This window comes from Cervus canadensis, chromosome 5 (assembly GCF_019320065.1).
Source record: "Cervus canadensis isolate Bull #8, Minnesota chromosome 5, ASM1932006v1, whole genome shotgun sequence".
Classification (NCBI taxonomy): Eukaryota; Metazoa; Chordata; class Mammalia; order Artiodactyla; family Cervidae; genus Cervus; species Cervus canadensis.
Window position 1 is genome coordinate 57,930,900 of NC_057390.1, and position 19,327 is coordinate 57,950,226.

At 36.1% G+C, this 19,327-nt stretch overlaps 1 protein-coding gene across 7 annotated transcripts in view; it reads left to right on the plus strand.

Moving 5' to 3' along the window:
- The window catches only part of EHBP1 (EH domain binding protein 1), a 427,094-nt gene that overhangs the window by 202,891 nt on the left and 204,876 nt on the right, over positions 1-19,327 (plus strand). For all 7 annotated transcript variants that reach the window (XM_043468858.1, XM_043468857.1, XM_043468863.1 and 4 more), the window contains exon 6: positions 17,957-18,138. In XM_043468858.1, the coding sequence (XP_043324793.1) occupies positions 17,957-18,138 (182 nt within the window). The remainder of the gene's footprint in view (positions 1-17,956; positions 18,139-19,327) is intronic.

The window sequence follows — 19,327 nt, forward strand, 5'->3', positions numbered from 1 at the left end:
ATACAACTAAACTAGGAAAACAAATAACAGTATAAAAATGCTTAGTTCTAGGTCTGGGATTATATATAATTTTCACATGCTGTTTTTTTTGTTTTTTTTTTACTTCTCTGTGTTTTATTTTTTACAGTGAACCTGCATTATATGTGTGCTAGGGAAAATATAAGGTTTCTAAATCATGAGATTAAAAGACAAAGCAGGAAAATATTAAATGTGTTAGCAACAAAAGTGGCAACAAATGGCTAGCATGTTCAGTATTTAAAGAGCTCCAGAAATACTTTTTAAGAGTATGATTAGATTTACAAAAGAGAAAGTATAGATTGCTAATAAACAAATATATTCAAGGTCATGAATTATCAAAGCAGTGCAAATTAAATCAGTGAGATACAAGTTTTCTCTTAACAGTTTAGTAAAAATTTAGAAATATGTGATAGTGCAGTTGTGGTTGTGGTGAATGAGACTAGCATTGTGACACATGGTACTTGGCTTGGCTTCTTTGCAAAGCATTCAGATTGTTATTGTTCAGTCACTAAGTCGTGTCCAGCTAACTCTTTTGCTGCCCCGTGGGACTGTAGCCCACCAGCATGCACTGTCCATGGAATTCTCCAGGCAAGAATACTAAAGTGAGTTGCCATTTCCTTCTCCAGGGGATCATCCAGACCCAAGGATTGAACCCACGACTCCTGCATTGGCAGGTGGATTCTTTACCACTGAGCCACCTGGGAAGCCCAAAGCATTCAAATACTTTACTCAAAAATTCCATTTCTACACATCAGTCCTATGAAACAGTCAGAAATGCCAGAAGTACTTTGGGCATAAAAATATTTATTGCCGTGTCATTTCTAAGTGACAAATATGAAGTGACATATGGTAATAGGGTATAGTTATGTAAATTTGTGGTGTAACCATAGTTCAGAATATATGTACAACTTTTAAAATTTTGGTTTACAAATTTATAATGTTAACTTTAAGAAACGAAAGCTTTTACAGACAGTATTATCTCAACAGTTTAAAAAAAGACTAGAGAAAATATTTCACAACATGAGCAGTGGTTTCAGATAGTTGGTAAAGTTTTGAGTGATTCTTTTTTTATACTTCCATGTTTATAATTTTCTATGACAAATTTTCTCATAGCCAGGTATATAAAAAAAAAAAAGGTATAGCATTAAAAAAAAAGTGGTCCAGGAACTTCCCTGGTAGTTCAGTAGCTAAAACTCCACACTCCCAGTGCAGAGGTCATAGGTTTGATCCCTGTTCAGGGAACTAGATCCTGCATGCCGAAATAAGGATGGAAGATTCCCCTTGTAGCAGCTGAAACCTGGCACGGTCAAATTAAATAAATATAATCTTTAAAGTGGTTACTCTCAAAGATATTTGACTAAAATACTTTAACTTGTATTTTTTATGTATATCTAGAGTTTCTCTCTATTTGAGGAGGTTGAGGTTTTTTTATTTGGATGTTTTTAGAGGGGTTTTAGATTTTATTCCAAAATCAATAATTTTTATAAATGTTTTTAAGTACATATCTAAACTGATTTTTAATGTTGATTCTGTCAATTTACATTTGTGCTACCAAACTCTCTTCCATCCAGCCATCTCAGTTGGTTATTTTAGCTGACATGGTTTCTAATTAAGTCTTTGTGGTTGAGCGAGCTCCTTATGGCATGTCTGCTTTAGCATTTAATTGCTCCATGGACTCCAAATTAAATTCTGTAGTATCCCATTTTGGTCTGCTGAGGAAGCAAAGATCTTTTCAGCATAGCCCAAGAAAATACAGTGCTGTGACAGCTCAAAGGACATAGCATCACAATTTTGAAAAAGTTAGAACAGTTTGACTTCTAGATTGACTTTTTATCATTTTAAAATGAAGTTTGAAGTGTTATCACAGAGTTAAATGGAGAATGTGAGACACTAATAGCCTCTCAACAAGTATTTGTAGAATAAAGCCAAATAGTTGACCTTGATATTGTATTGTACCAAATTATCTTGACTTAGAAAGAATGAAGTCTTGGGAGTTTTTAGATTGAATTTTAATAAAAAATATCAGGAAACAAGTGTGATAACTCTGTTAGAGATGATATAAAGTGTTTTTGCACTGGGGTGACAGCTTAAGAAACTTCGAAAGTCTCGTCTATTTACACATTATCTCATTTGACAGTTTTGGTTCTTGAATCAGTAGAGAAACTGGTTGTTTACACCAATACTTGGGTGTGTTAGTTCTTTAATCAGAAGTAATTCAGATAGTCATAAGAAGAGGGCAAGATCTAATAACTGAGACTTTTTAAGTGTTAGTCTGGTCACACATCTTTAGAATGCTGTTTTGAATTCTAGCTACCTGTCACTTTATTGCTTGGTATGCTGATTCAGTAGTACAGAATCAGAACAGAATTTAGAGTTCTGATGGACAAGAATGAACAGATTCGGGCATTAGACCATGAGATTCCAGAAAGGTATGTGCTACAAGCATTGATTTACCATTTGGTACTTAGTGCTTGCTTAAGATGATGCTGAGACATAGCATCTAAGTAGGCCAAATGAGAGTGGCATGATTTCGTTGATGATCACAGGTTTACATAGAATTCCAATAAAATAAATTCTTAAACAATCCTAATAAGACATTACGAATTACTCCACTGAAGAGTTTAGATCAGTGTGAAACAAGTGAATCTAGTTTTGATGGTTATTTTTCTTAATCAAAATATTCAATTCTATTCTTGTAAAATTCAGATGAAGAATTCTGCTTCTGGCAATGTAACAGCCTAGATTGCATGAATAACACCCCTTTGGGAAAACAACTATAAAGTCAGGTAAAATAAGACCAAATGATCTTTATAAATGCATTCTTGAAGTGACACAGATAGAGAGAACCCAGAAGTTTTTTTTTTTTTTTGAAGTTGAAAGCAAGGCGTCTACAAGATAAGCACTGATCGTAGTTTTCCCGCTGAAGATTTCTACTAAACCCATAATTTACCACTTTTACCACTGCATGAAGGTGCAGAAAAAGTCTGGCTTCTCCCATTCTCCCAAGATGGAACATCTTCCTCTTGTTGCATGAAATTGACATCCCAGAACTCACTGCACAGAAGATGAAAAGGAAAGTTGCCTTTTATATCCTTATCATTAGTGAGTAGAAGGAATATTATCCTTGAAAATTTTTAGCAAGGATTTAGCCCTCAAATGAGTTTCACTTAAATACATTCTTGATATTATAGTGAAATTATTAATTTGATTAAAATTTTATCCCTTAAGTATTAGTTTTTTAAATATTCTTTGTGACAAAAATAAGTATGCATAAAGCATTTGTTCTGCACTGCAAAGGACAGAGTTAATTCAAGAAAAAGCACTTGTGTGACTGAGTTGTAAGCTAAACTAAACACATTTTTATCCTGGAACATCACTTTTGCTTAAAAAAACAACTAAGAGATAAACTTGTTATTCACACTTGGATATTTATTTGGTGAACGTTTTCTTGAAATTGAACACAGTGAGCCTGCTACTTAAATGTTAAGTGACTGAAATTATTTGTTGCCAATGATAAAATTCAAGCTTTCAAGTGAAAATTCTAATTGCGAAAAACTTACACTCACCATGTTAAATCTGATAGTTTCTAATGCTTAAGATACATGATGTAAAAGGTAGTGATAAAAGCAAATGGAGTTATTTTGGTATTGTATGATGAAATGCTTCAACATGTATAGTATCTTCATAATTTAGAGAATTAGCATTTTCCAAATGACCAAATTATATGATGTTACAGAATCCTGCATGAGTAAAAAAAATCATCCAACATACATGTTAGAGCATTGGATTTTAATTGAACAGAGTTTGAAAAGTTTATTGCTGTGGTTTCAGAGTCCATATTACTATTAACCTTTCAGAAACTACCACTGTGGAGCTTTGTGGAGTTGTGATATAGTATCAAATAAGACCTCAGGTTATTTGCAAATGTCGTTAAAATACCCCTCCTTTCCAACTACATATCTGTATAATGTTGGATTTTTTTCAATATACTTTAACCAGAACAACATGTCACACAGATTGAATATAAGAGTAGATACGAGAATCTAGATGTCTGCTAACTGTACACTAGAGAGATTTTGGGAAGATCCCCCAGAGGAGGACATGGCAATCCACTCTGGTATTCTTGCCTGGAGAATCCCATGGACAGAAGAGCCTGGCAGGCTATAGTCCATGGGGTCACAAAGAGTCAGACATGACTGAAGTGACTTAGCACAGAGAGATTTTGGAGACATTTACACATTAAGACATTTGTAAACATGTAAAACAGTGACAGTCTTCTTATTAAATCATTATGTATAGAGAGTATACAGAAAGTAACAGGCCCATATGAAATCACTAAGGAATTCTACCAAACAGTTAAGGGAGAAATTACACCAATTCTCTACAGTGTCTTTCAGAGGGTAGACACAGAGAGAATACTTCTTAACTCATTCTACGAGGCTAGCATTACTCTATGACCAAACCAAACAAGGACATGACCAAGAAAAGAATCTACATACCAATTGCTCTTTTAAACATAGACACAAAAATATTAAGCAAAGCATTAGCAACTTGAACCCATACCATCATCAAATAGTTTTTATCTCAGGTGTGCAGATCTGATTCAGCATCTGCAATCAGTTGATATAATTCACCACACCAACAGATTAAAAAAGAAAAATCATATGAGTATATCAATAGATGCAGAAAAAGCATTGGATAGAATCCATCAGCCATTAAGGGCTTCCCTTATAGCTCAGTCGGTAAAGAATCTGCCTGCAGTGTAGGAGACCTGGGTTCAATCCCTGGGTTGGGAAGATCCCCTGGAGAAGGAAATGGCAACCCACTCTAGTATCCTTGCCTGGAAAATCTCAGGGACATAGGAGCCTGGTGGGCTGCAGTCAAGGGGGTCGCAAAGAGTTTGGCATGACTGAGAGACTAACACTTATCAGCCATTAATGATAAAAACTCTCAGCTAGCTAGGAATAGAGGGGAACTTCCTAAACTAAATAAAGAATATCTACAAAAACCCTATAGCTAACATCATACTTGATGGTGAGAAACTCAAAGCTTTCCCACCAAGATCCAGTACAAAGCAAAGATGTCCACTTTCACTGCTTCTTTCCAACATCATAATGGAAGTCCTTGCTGATGCAATGAGATAGGCGAAGGAAATTAAAAGTATACAGATTGGGAAGGAAGGTATAAAACTTTGTTCACAGAATACATGATCATCTATGTAGAAAATCTGAAAGAATCAACAAAAAATCTCGTAGAACTAATGTAAGTCGTTATAGTAAGGTTGCAGGATACAAGGTTTATATATAAAAGTAATTTATTTCCTATATACTAACAGTGAACAAAGGGAATTTGAAACTAAAGGCATAATTCCATTTATATTAGCATCCCCCAAATGAAACACTTAGCAACAAATCTAACAAAATATGTACACGACCTATATGAGGAACACTACAAAACTCTGATGAACAAAATCAAAGAACTAAAATTGAGAGATACTCCATGTTCATGAATAGAAAGACTCAATATTGTCAGGATGTCACTTCTTTCCAACTTGATCTATAGATTCAAGGCAATCCCAGTGAAAATATCAGCAAGTTATATTATGGATATCAACAAACTGATTATAAAATTATATGGAGAGGCAAAGACCAACATAGTAGTAAAAAAGAACAAAGTTGGAATACCAACACTATCTGAATTCAAGGCTCACTACAAAGCTATAGTAATCAAGACTGTGTGATATTGATAACAGATTAGACAAATAATCATTGGAACAGAATAGAGAGCCCAGAAAGAGGCCCTCATACATGTAGTCAACTGGTCTGTGACCAAGGAGCGACACATAGAACAAAGATAATCCTTTCAGCAGATGGTGCTGAAACAACTGGATATCCTCTTCCAAATATATGGATCTAAACAGAAACTACACCCTCCATAAAAATTAACTCAAAGTGGATCATAGACTGAAATGTAAAATGCAAAACAATAAACTCTGAGATGATTACACAGGAGAAAACCTAGATGACCTTTGGTAGGATGATATCTTTTTAGATATGACACCAAAGGTATGATTCATGAAAGAAATAATGGATAAACTGGACTTCATCAAAATTGAAAGTTCTTGTTTTGCTAAAGACAGTGCCAAGAGAATGAGAAGACAAATCACAAAATATTTGCAAAAGACACATGTGATAAAGTGCTGTTATCCAAATATATAAAGAACAGTGAGAAAATAAGCAAACTCAATTCAAAAAAGGGGGCAAAAGAGACACCTCCCCAAAGAAGATATTTTTGTTGTTGTTCTTCTTCTTCTTTTTCACTTACTAAGTCATGTCCAACTCTTTGTGACCCATGGACTGCAGCGTACCAGTCTCCTCTATCCTCCACTGTCTCCTGGAGTTTGCTTAATTTCATGTCCATTGAGTCCATGATGCTATCTAACCATCTCATGCTCTGCCACCCCCTTCTCCTTTTGCCTTCAATCTTTTCCAGTATCAGGGTTTTTTCCAGTGAGTCAACTCTTCACAGCAGGTGGCCAAAGTATTGGAGCTTCAGCTTCAGCATCAGTCTTTCCGGAGAATATTTAGGGTTGATTTATTTCAAGATTGACTAGTTTGATATCCTTGCAATACAAGAGACTCTCAAGAGTCTTCTGCAGCACCACAGTTCAAAAGCATCAATTCTTTGGCACTCAGCCTTTTTTATGGTCCAGCTCTCATATCCATGCATAAGACATACAGATAGCAAATAGGCATATGAAAAAATGCTCCACATCATATGTTATTAGGGAAATGCAAATTAAAGCAATGAGATACTACCACACACCTATTAGAATGGCCAAAATCTGTCACACTAATAGTGTGGAGAGCATGTGGAGCAACGGGGACTCTCATGCGTTGCTGGTGGGAATGCAAAATGATACCGCCACCTTGGTACAGTTTGGCACTGTCTTACAAAATGAAGCATACTCTTACCATATGATCCAGCAATCACACTCCTTGGTATTTACCCAAACGAAATGAAAACCGTTGTCCACACAAAAACCTGCACATGGATGTTTATAGCAACTTTATTCATAATTGCCAAAACTTGAAGCAACCAAGATGTTCTTCAGTAGATGAATGGGTAAACTGTGGTACATATCGACAATAGAATATTATTCAGCGTTAAAAAGAAAAGCCATGGAGGAGCCTTAAATGCATATTACTAAATGAAAGAAGCCAATTTGAAAAGGCTACATACGGTATGATAGCAACTAATTGATGTTCTGGAAAAGGCAAAACTATGGAGACAGTGAAAAGATTGTTGGTTGCCAGGGGTGGGGAGTGGAGGAGATGAATAAGCAGAACACAGATGATGATTAGGGCTGTGAAATACCCTGTATATCATAGTGTAGCTATAGGATTCATTATAAATTTGTCCAAATTAGATAGAATGTACAGCCCACAAGTGAACCCTAAAGTAAAGTATGGATTTTAGGTGATTATGATATGTCAATGGAGGTTCATCTGTGGTAAACAATGTACCATTCTGGTGGGTGAAGTTGATAATGGGGTAGGCTATACATGTGTATGAGCAGGGAATATATGGAAAATCTCTTTACCTCCCTCTCAGTTTTGTTGTACACCTAAAATTGCTCACAAAAAAATAAAAGTCTTAAAAAAGAAGCTATATTTATTCTTCATAAAAATCTGTTAACATGTTTATTAATTATGTTTGGATGAATGAAATATTTTTAAAATTTCTGATATTTAATTTTTAATAGGGAAAGTATTGACAGGTATAACCCACACAAACAAAAGCTCTTTGTAATTCTCAATTAAAGCATGTAAAAGGGTCTTGAGATAAAAACACTTGAGAACCATTCATCTAAACTCTCCAGTAAAAGATAGAGATTATCAGACTAGATTCAAAAATTTTCTGGATATATGCTATTTATAAGAGACAATCCTAAAATAAAAGAAGGTTGTGTTTGAAGGGGAAAAGGGAGCCTGTCATGAAGTCTGTGAACAGCTTCTCAATTTTTTCACTTCTTTATTTCTTGATTTGTGTCCTTTAGGAAATATTCCATGACCTCATATTTGAAATTTCTACTCCTCTGCTTGGTCCTTATCACGTAAGGAAATACAGTGATCTGGTGAAATAGGTGACTTTGCTTAAAAATGATCCTGTTGTGAAAGTGGACAGCAGTGTATGCATACCAGTTAAATACTTTTAAAGGCCCATGAACAATTACAAAAATTGATCATGAGTCAGACCATAAAACATGTCTTAATAAAATTTGGAAATTAACATTATAAAGACTGTATTCTGTGACCCTACATCAATTAGACAGTAGTCATTACATAAAGATAAATGGAAAGACTCCATATAGAAGAAAAAAGTTAATAAGCATCTTGAGAATCAAAAAACTTGTAATAAAAGATTAGAAAATATTTACAGAATAGCAAAAATAATTCATACTAAAATGTGAGACATATTTAAAGCAATGCTTAGAGAAATATACATAGTCTTAAATGCTTACATTAGGAAAGAAGAGATGCTCAGGATTCAAAAGTTAGAACAATATACCCATGGAAAACAGGAGGAAAGAAATAATAAAGATTAGCAGAAACCACTGAAATAGAGATATACATTCACTCCAAAGGATCAAGAAAGCTAAATGGTTTGAAAAGCCTGTTGAAAGAGACAACTTATAGCAAGCTTTATCTCGGAATAAAAGAGTGTGAGAAGACACAATTAGTACTGTGAATAAAGAAACGTGCAAAACTATAAATTCTGTTTAGATTAAAATAGTAAAAAGATATTTTAAATAGTTTTATGACACTAAATATGAAATATTGGGTGAAATGTGTAAATTCTAAGCAGAGGTGGAATACTTATCTAAACTGATTTAAGAAGACATTGTACACCTGAATGGTTCAAATACTTCTGTAATCATTAAAGAAACTGTATCAGTAATTAGAAACCCTCCCTGAAAGGAAACAGGCTCACATAATTTTGGATTTTTAAAAAATGTTTTCCAGGAATGCGGAGTTCCTTTAATTTTAGAAAATCTACTAACTTACTACATTATTCTGCCATAAATTCAAGGTTTAAAAAATCTTAAATTATTCCAAATGATAAAGCTTTGGTAATTAAGGCAATATTGTCTTGTTGTGAGGTTAGAACAGTTGGCTACTGGTACAGAATTATTGATTATCAACCTGATATGCAAACCAGATTTTTGGTAGAATGGGCATTGTAGGTAGAGGAAAGGAGAGATATATATGGACTATTTAATAAACAGTGCCGTGACACTTATTTATCAATGATTTTTTAAAAAATGAAATTGGATTCCTATCTGAAAACTTACACAAAAATTACTTCCATGTGGCAATGACTCTTAAATATGAAAGCAGAAGTATAAAAGTTTTAAATGAATGGTAAGAGAGCTTTATAACCTCAGGGTTGGGAAGATTTTCTCAAACAAAATGCAAACCCACAAACCATAAAGGAAAAGGCTGACTTTGAAATTGGATTCGTTTGAAAGATTCCATAGAGAGTGAAAATACAAGCTAAAAACTGAAAGAAGATGTTTGTAGCACATATAAGTGATTGTGCTCAGCATGGCTTCAGTACCAGAATGCATATGTAATTAGTCAGTAACCAAAAGATAAACAGCATGGTAAGAAGAAGTATAAAAGATTTCACGGAAGAGGAAGCATGTGGCCAGTAAACTATGAAAGGGTAATCGATGCATTAGTAATCAGGGGAATGCAATTAAGACTATAATGAGGTAATATTTAATCATCTCAGATTGGTGAAAATAAAATGAGGTACTATTTAATCATCTCAGATTGGTGAAAATGAAATGAGGTAATATTTAATTATCTCAGACTGGTGAAAATGAAAAAGAAAGAAAATTCCAAGTGTTGGTAAATGTGGAGCAATGGAAACACTTAGGGACTGTAAATTAATAAAGCCACTTTGGATTACAATTTGACATTTTCTGGCAAAGTTGAACATGAACATATCCCGTGACCCATTCTAGAAATATGTCCTAGGTGAATTCTTGTGTGTGTGCATAAGGCTATAGACACAAGAATATTTTTCATTGGAATATAGTTGCTTTACAATATTATGTTAGTTTCTGCTGTACAACAGTGTGAATCAGCCATATGTATACATATATCCCCTCCCTCTGAAGCCTCCCTCCCATCCACCCCCATCTTGTCCCTCTAGGTCATCACAAAACACTAACTTGAGCTCCTTATGATATAAAGCTCCCTGCCAGCTATTTTACACATAGTAGTGTATATATGGTGGTTTAGTCACTAAGTCATGTCCGACTCTTGTGACCCCATGGACGGTAGCCTGCCAGGCTCCTCTGTCAATGGGATTCTCCAGGCAGGAATACTGGAGTGAGTTGCCATTTCCTTCTTGAGTGTATATATAGACATAATAATATTGATAGCTTTGTTTTTAATTCCAGATAAATAAATAAACCTCACAAACCATGTTCATCAACAGTAAAATGGATGGGTAAACTGTAGGATATTCATGTAATAAAATATTAGAAACAATGAAATTTAATGAATTACAGTTTTACACATCAACATGTTCATGGGGTTCATGGGGTTCTATGTGGATCACAATAAACTATGGAAAATTCTGAAAGACATGGGAATACCAGACCACCTGACCTGCGTCTTGAGAAACCTATATGCAGGTCAGGAAGCAACAGTTAGAACTGGACATGGAACAACAGACTGGTTCCAAATAGGGGAAGGGGTACGTCAAGGCTGTATATTGTCACCCTGCTTATTTAACTTACATGCAGAGTACATCATGAGAAATGCTGGGCTGCAGGAACCACAAGCTGGAATCAAGATTGCCAGGAGAAATATCAATAACCTCAGATATGCAGATGACACCACCCTTATGGCAGAAAGTGAAGAAGAACTAAAAAGCCTTTTGATGAAAGTGAAAGAGGAGAGTGAAAAAGTTGGCTTATAGCTCAACTTTCAGAAAACTAAGATCATGGCATCCAGTCACATCACTTCATGGCAAATAGATGGGGAAACAGTGGAAACAGTGGCTGACTTTATTTTGGGGGGCCTCCAAAATCACTGCAGATGGTGACTGCAGCCATGAAATTAAAAGACGCTTACTCCTTGAAAGCAAAGTTATGACCAACGTAGACAGCATATTAAAAAGCAGAGACATTACTTTATCCACAAAGGTCCGTCTAGTCAAGGCTATGGTTTTTCCAGTAGTCATGTATGGATGTGAGAGTTGGACTATAAAGAAAGCTGAGCGCAGAAGAATTGATGCTTTTGAACTGTGATGTTGGAGAAGACTATTGAGAGTCCCTTGGACTGCAAGGAGATCCAACCAGTCCATCCTAAAGGAGATCAATCCTGGGTGTTCATTGGAAGGACAGATGTTGAAGCTGAAACTCCAATACTTTGGCCACCTGTTGTGAAGAGTTGACTCATTTGAAAAGACCCTGATGCTGGGAAAGATTGAGGGCAGGAGGAGAAGGGGACGACAGGATGAGATGATTGGATGGTATCACCAACTCGATGAACATGAGTTTGAGTAAACTGTGGCAGTTGTTGATGGACAGGGAGGCCTGGTGTGCTGCGGTTCATGGGGTTGCAAAGAGTCTGACACGACTGAGTGACTGAACTGAACTGACATCAACATGGATAAATATCAAGCACTTAATGAGACTTGCCTGGTGGTACAGTGGATAAGAATCCACCTGCCATGAAGTGATGGGACCAGATGCCATGATCTTAGTTTTTTGAAAGTTGAGATTTGAGCCAGCTCTTTCACTCTCCTCTTTCACTCTCATCAAGAGGCTCTTTAGATCCTCTTCACTTTCTACCATTAGAGTGGTATCATCTGTATATCTGAGGTTGTTGATATTTCTCCTGGCAATCTTGATTCCAGGATACATATGTAGATAATATGCTTTTTTTTGAGAGGGAGGGAAGGAATAACCCAAAATTCAGGGTCTAATCACCTTTGGATGAGGGAATGGGAGGGAGACAGTTGTGCATGGGAAATGAGGATTTTAAGGTACTGATATTAATTGTTTGTTAAACAGGATGGTGGGTACAGGATATTCATTTTATTATTCCTTAAGTAGTAGTTGTATGTTTTGTACTTTAGTGTGTGTGATATATTTCAAAATTTTAAAAAAAACCCTCAAATGATAATGTCATTAGTTTAATATTCAGCGTGTTGTAAAAAACCTGATAATAAGGTATAATACTTGACAGAATTTTTACAACATTTTTTGTAATAAATCTCTGAAAAATCATAAAATCTAAGTAAGATCCTTCTCTCCTTACATGGGAGAAAGTTAAATCTCTAGCAGATGGTTTACTGTCACATTTTAATAGGTAGAGAAAATCAGTCAAATATAATAGAAAAGGCATTATATTAATTATATTTATTTTGGGGTTCATAATGAGCTATTCTGTAAGAAGACCCTAACTTGAATAATTTGGACAAAAGATTTGTCCAGCTTCTTACATTTAACTATGTGTCCTGCTATCATTATGTTATGTATTGTTAGTTTTAGGAGGAAGGAGTGGTAAGATTTGCTGTTTCTTTTTTTATTTTGGTAAAATCTACGTTGTTTAAAAAATATTTGTAAAGAAGTCTTGAGTCTTATGAGACTGTTTATTCACTTTATAATCAGTTCATTCCTAATTAGAAAAGTTATTATAAATCTTTTCCCTCTTATGCTGTACAGAGAAAACATTTATTCACCTGTTGCTTGTTTTGAATAGCAATGAGAGTACACTGAGGTATTCATTTCAGGTCTGGTGAGAATGTCGGGGGGTCTTTGCATGAATTTTAGTAAAGTAACTACATTATACTTTTAAGCAAACATCGAGTTACACTTTATTTATTTTCCTCATTTTGTAATAGACCATGGCTGTGCATAGCCCTTAGCACATGGCCATTACCCCACACCTGTTACCAGGCAGTGATTACTGCAGGACCATTAGTGGTCCTGCTCAGCCATTGATTGGTGCTGCAATGGGCCCCTCTCCCAAGTGACCAGCTGTCAGTGAGAGACTGTGTTAATATTTCTGCTCAGTCATTGGTTGGTGCTTCAATGGGCCCCTCCCCCAAGTGACCAGCTGTCAATGAGTGACAGTGAGTGGTCCTACTCAGCCATTGGTCAGTGCTGCAGTGGGCCCCTCCCCCAAGCAAGCAGCTAGCTGTCAATGAATGACCATTAGTGGGGCATTCAGCCAATGGTCAGCAGAGTAGTGGTCGTCATGTGGAGAGTGAAGAAAGAGGCAGATCCTGGTTTTCTACCCAGGGCCCTCTAGCTCACCTGGCCTCGGGTCAGTGGGTGAGCTGGAGGACCCAGGAAATAGGCCAGGGGCTGTCCTGCTGGGCTCCCGAGCCCTTGCCAAGATCACCCAATGGCCAGGCCCAGGCCTTGAAGCAGTGGTGAACCTCTCCTCCATCCCTGCCTCTATGACCAAATGGCAGTGGCAGTCTGCATAGGATGCAGTCTTTGGGACTTGCCCCCCCCCCCCCCCCCCCCCCGCCGCCCCCGTTTGGGTGGCCTAAGGAGCCTGAGGGTCAGTTGGGCCCTGGGCCTCTGGCTCCCTCAGCAATGACAGCTGGATAGGGTCTGGGGACCTGGCCTTCAGGGAGCCACCAACTAAGATCTGCTTCATCAGTCAGGATCTAGACCTCAGAGGGTGAAAGCTGTGCCTTGGGAACTTGCCCTTTCTTGTCAGAACAGAGAATAACATTTGTTTGGTGGAGGTTTACAGGAACATCGTTACCTGACCATGACCTGACCTCAAGAGCAAAGGATCTGACACCAAGAAGTGTGCAACAACTTAACCATACCCCTCCCTTACCTTTCCTATAAAAGGGTTTTGCTGAAAGCTTTTGGGGAGTTTAGGGTTTTTAAGGCATGAGCCACACATATCCTTGCATGGCCCTCAGTAAACCTTTCTCTGTTCCAAACTCTGGTGTTTTGGTGTTGTTTGGCTTCACTGTGCATCAGGCACATGAACTTGCATTTTGGTAACAATTTCAAGATTGGTGAATCTAGATAGACTACTTATAATATTAATGTAATAAGCCAGGTAAAATTGTCCATGAATATTAATAATAAATACTGTTTATTAAACATTGCTATATGCTAAAAACTCTACTAAGTATTTTCATATATTATTGCAAGAATTTATTTAGGACATATTTCTAGGATGAGAATTATTGATAAGGTATTCATCTGTTCAACTTTACAAGGTAATGTCAAATTGCTTTCCAAAATGGCTGTATCAATTGAAGCACTGTCCTATAGTGTTAAGAGAATTTACACTGTCCCTCATCCTCATTAACACTTGGTATCGTCCAGCTTTTGAAAGTACTCGCCAATCTGAGAGTGTGGGAAACTGAAACTCAGATACATGAAGAAATATACCAAAGATTAGCGAGAGAATAAATGCTGGTCATGTTCTAATCCAGGTTTGTCTGATTACAACTACAATAATGTGGATTTCAAAGAAATGGAAATATATAGGCTAAGTCGTTTTTATGACAGAATAGTTATGAAAAATGAGATTAAAATTCCCTATAGTAATTTCCTTAGGGGAAGTATTTCTGAAACTATGATTTTTAGATTAACTGGATCAGAATCACTTGATGGAAGAGATGGGCTTATGAGAGGGTCAAGATGGGAATTGGGAGGGGAGGTACTTATTATTTTTAGAAATGCTACAGATTCCTGAGCCATCTCTAGTTTAGCATCTCTTGGGGTGGGATCCAGGTATTTAAATTACCTAAAGCTGGCCTAGCTTTATTTTATTTTTTTGATGAACACTAAATAAGAACTTATGCTTTATGGATGTTGAAATAATTCCCCTAATACTGCCAGATTCACATATAAATAGCTTAGGCCCGGAGTCAGAAACTTAGCTGAATGTTTCTATGTAAACATTCCCTTCTTACTGACTTCAGTCATCTAACCTCCTTTCTCTAAGGTTTCCTTTTACTATTTTTTCCCCCTTTATTTTTCTCCTCTTGTCCAGCCTTCATGTGAAATGAAATAGCATTAGGACTTTAACAGTAATAATAGTAATTCTCTCTAAAGTCTCTCTGCCAGGCTGACTCCTAGTCCTTTAAGGAAGGACTATAGGATACAAAAGACATATAGCAGTTATTTTATTCTTCTCTATAAAACTGATGGTAACAATGATACTATTCTTGGTTGGTGGATACAGATATAGACCTAATGGTTATAAAAAGTGAAGATTCATGGAGCTGGAGTTAGAGCTGTGAAAGATCCTTATGTTTTTCTCATTATTGTTCTGGTAGAAAATGTATTTTCTATGACAGCTAATTTTAAAGAGGAAAACAATGGCTGAGCTGGGTAAAGAACTACTAAAAACATCACTTAGGCCCCCTTTCCTATCAAGGATACAGGCTCTGAGTGACATCCTATGTTAATATTAGAAATGGACACTGTAGACTCAAAAGAGTTCTGTTCTGCTTACCTGCCCAGAACTTACAATAGAATGTTAATCATCAAAACTAGAGATTTTGCAGGAATCATCCTTAAATTAGGCTTTCAAAATTATGTACATTTCCAAGTTATCTTAATTTTTATAGTTTGATTATTTGGTTATAAAATTAAATAATTACTTTTAAGGGATCAATGTCATATTTTGTGAAATAGATTTGTTTAACAAATATGAAAATAATATGTAGCAATTTGTATGTCATGCTTTCAAAACAGAGGCTTTAAATCCTATATTTTATGTAGTTGTTGTTAGCTAAAGGTACAATGAGAGATTATTGTTCATAGCAGTGTAATAAATTGATACTCTCAATTATAGTTTTTCACTTTGCACATTGTCACAACCTTGGACCTTAATCTTATTCTTTGATTGACAGTAGCGACCAGGGAAAGAACATTTGTATTGTTTGGGACAGTCACATCTGTTCAACTTGATTCAGTTGAAGGTATTTGCATATTCTTAAGTGTTTCTTCTGAGAGGTCTGAAATCCTTCTCAAGTGCTTGATGCATTTTTAAAATTCATTCATAAGGCATCTACATGCACTAATAGTTCTGTGTAATATTGCTGTACATAATCTGACAGATAAGACCACTTTTTAAAACAAGGTGTTCTTTAGGGATGCTACATTACAGTTTTACTTGTTCTGCTGGCAGAAATGTCAAATTTTTAAAAAAGGCCATTTTAATATTTTGATTAAATTAGTATATCTTTATTTTAGACAAGTTTGTCAATCATAGGGCAAATAAAGATTTATTAAATAATAATCCAGAAGTCATGGATAGTTTCTTCTGCCTTGGTTGGAAAATTGAGTAATTTTGTAGAAAACCATTATAGAACTTGAATGGATTTTTGTTCAGTCTCCTTATTTTACAGGGAAAATTACCAAGCCTCAAGTTTACTGACTTACTCAAAGTCACACAGCTTAGAAATTAGGTCTTATTTTAGGTCTGAACTCTCAGACTAGTAAAGCCCAAGGATTGCTGGTATATGACTTCTGGTTTACATTATTTATTAATTACTCTGTGGCTAAGATTTCTCCTTACCGTTAGAACAGATAGTCAAAGATTATGTCTTATTCATTTTTATATCTCTCCAGAATTGACAGCATGTCTTAGATACAGTTAATGCCCAATCATTATATTGTTGTTCTATTTTCATTATTTTCCTAGGCTGTTAGGCTATAGAGAATAATTTTGGAATGAGATAGTTTATTAATGGGATGTTAAGCATCTTTAATAGCAAATAGGTTTCATTTTGTGTCCCATTTTTAGTAAATTGACAATAGCTGTATGGAGAAGAGTTGTGATCTGCTGGGGTCCCTGAGCAGTGTCCACCACAGACGTACAGTCAGAGAAACCAGCTCTTTCTAATTTGATTTATGTCATCTTAGGGAGGGAAGAGAGAACTTTAGACTGGAGTGAGCAGAAAAGATCCTGGGAAGAATTAAGTCTCAAGGTACAGGACAGATATAGAATTCATAGACTGTAGAAAAAACCGAGGTAGAAATGCCACTGAGGCTGGGGTTCTTTAAGAAATTTGAAGGTTCAAGAAGAAATATCATTAGGTTACATTAAATATAATCGAAGGAGGGAAAACAGTTGTTGAGTGTTAATGCTTTTGATACCTAGCTTTGTGCTAGAATCTTTTTTTAAGGAAACCTTGTGTGCGCGCTCAGTTGCTTAAGTCGCGTCCTACTCTGTGCAACCCTGTGGACTGTAGCCTGCCAGGCTCCTCTGTCCATGAGATTTTCCAGGCAAGAATACTGGAGTGGGTTACCATGCCCTCCTCCAGGGGATCTTCACAACCCAGGGGTCAAACCCGCGGTGTCTCCTGTGTCTTCTGCATCACAGCAGATTCTTTACCACAGAGCCACCTGGGAAGCCTGGAAACCTTAGGTTACATTAAATTTAATTAAAGGAAGGAAAACAATTGTTTAGTGTTAATGCTTTGATACCTAGCTTTGAACTAGATCCTCTTTTTACAGGAGACCTGGACACTTTCCTGTCCTAGTTTGCATTCCTTGCTTTTCCTTTCCTGAGATATTTAAGGTTGTTCTAGTCTTTCCTTATTTCTCTGAGCCAGCTATCTCCAAGTTTTCTCTGCCTTACACACACATGTACCCCCGTGGCTTATTCATGTTGATACATGGCAAACACCACCAAAATATTGTAAAGTAATTAGCCTCCAATTAAAATAAATTAATTTTTTTAAAAAGATATAAAAGTTGTGATATAACCTTATTACAGTTTTATTTCAGTATTGTTATAGGAATTCATTGGAGAAGGAAGTCTCAACAGCTGTTCAATCAAATTATTAAAATAACATCCAAAGATACTTGGCTATAAAGTAAACAACTCCAAATTACATAATGAATTTTATCTTCCAGGAATCCCCTTCTGGTCGAAGAAAAGCTCTTGCCACCACCAGCATCAACATGAAACAGTATGCAAGCCCAATGCCAACACAGACTGATGTCAAATTAAAATTCAAGCCATTGTCTAAAAAAGTTGTATCTGCCACTCTTCAGTTTTCATTATCTTGCATTTTCCTTCGGGAAGGAAAAGCCACGTAAGTTTCTTTTGTCAGATAAGCTGCTTCAAAGTTTGTTTGTTTGTTTGTTTTTTAAAGAAAACATTGTAGGTAAATAGCTTTTATCTCAGTTAACTGGCAACAGTTGAGAACATCCTACCACATACCAATCATTCTTGCCATTCTTTGTTTCAGAAGCTGAACTAGATGTACTTCTTGTTATTTATAGTCTCTCTTGATGCTGGAGAATGAACAGTAATATAAAAATGACTTTAGCAGTTTAAAAAAATTTAAAATGTGTATCATAGGTTATCATAGGTTTTATATTTCAGTGTCTTCAGTGTAAGTAGTTGTACTGTGAAGTACATAGTGCATTTTGTAGAGATGTGTGATGCAACTGAGGCACAAGGGGAACCCAAAATGAAAAGTTTAGAATAAGAGTAATGAAAGAACTAAAGGAACTTTTGCCAATTCATGTTCTTTGGCTCATCCTTTCAAAAATTGTACAGGAAATGTATAATACAGTGTAGATAACCAGTTTGCTATAACTATTACTTTTGCAAATATCACTTCTTAAGCAGTGCATAGCATTGCACAAAGATGGTTCCTATACCCAGTTGTAGTCTCCTGAAAAAACAAAATTCTAACTGGTTAGAATGAGGTAAACATACCTAGAGCAGGGGAAAAAAATGTAACATTTCTCTTAGTTGTTCCATACAGTCAAATCAACAGTAAGTGTATGTTTTGGGTGTAGTGAAAGGGTTAGTACCTACTTGGAGTACTGAGAGGAAAACAGAAATTCTGTGCCTAAGACTTAAACGGTGATAGGAAGAATGAGCATTTCATTCTAATCTGCATCACACTTCTGAATGTGTTTGACCTAGTGGAAAGTGGTTACTATAATTGGCCATGTCTATTTGACTGATTAGACTGGATTCTCTGCATCAGTCAAAACGAGATGTTTGACACTCATCTACAAATGACTTGGTAGATAACAATAAGCCTCTTCTCTGCAAAGTTGGCTTCTATGGGAGTGAGGTAGAGGGACAGTGCAGGAAGCAATTAGTCTTTCATCTCAGGACTTTAAATTATAGACTTAAATATTGAAAAGTTAAAAATAAAGACCTTGCCCTGAAGTTCAAGCCAAAATGAAAAGAAAGGAAGCAGAGAAAGAAGAGAGACATAATCAGAGAAGATTCTTTGAAGGTGGACTCCTTTCCACTAGGCA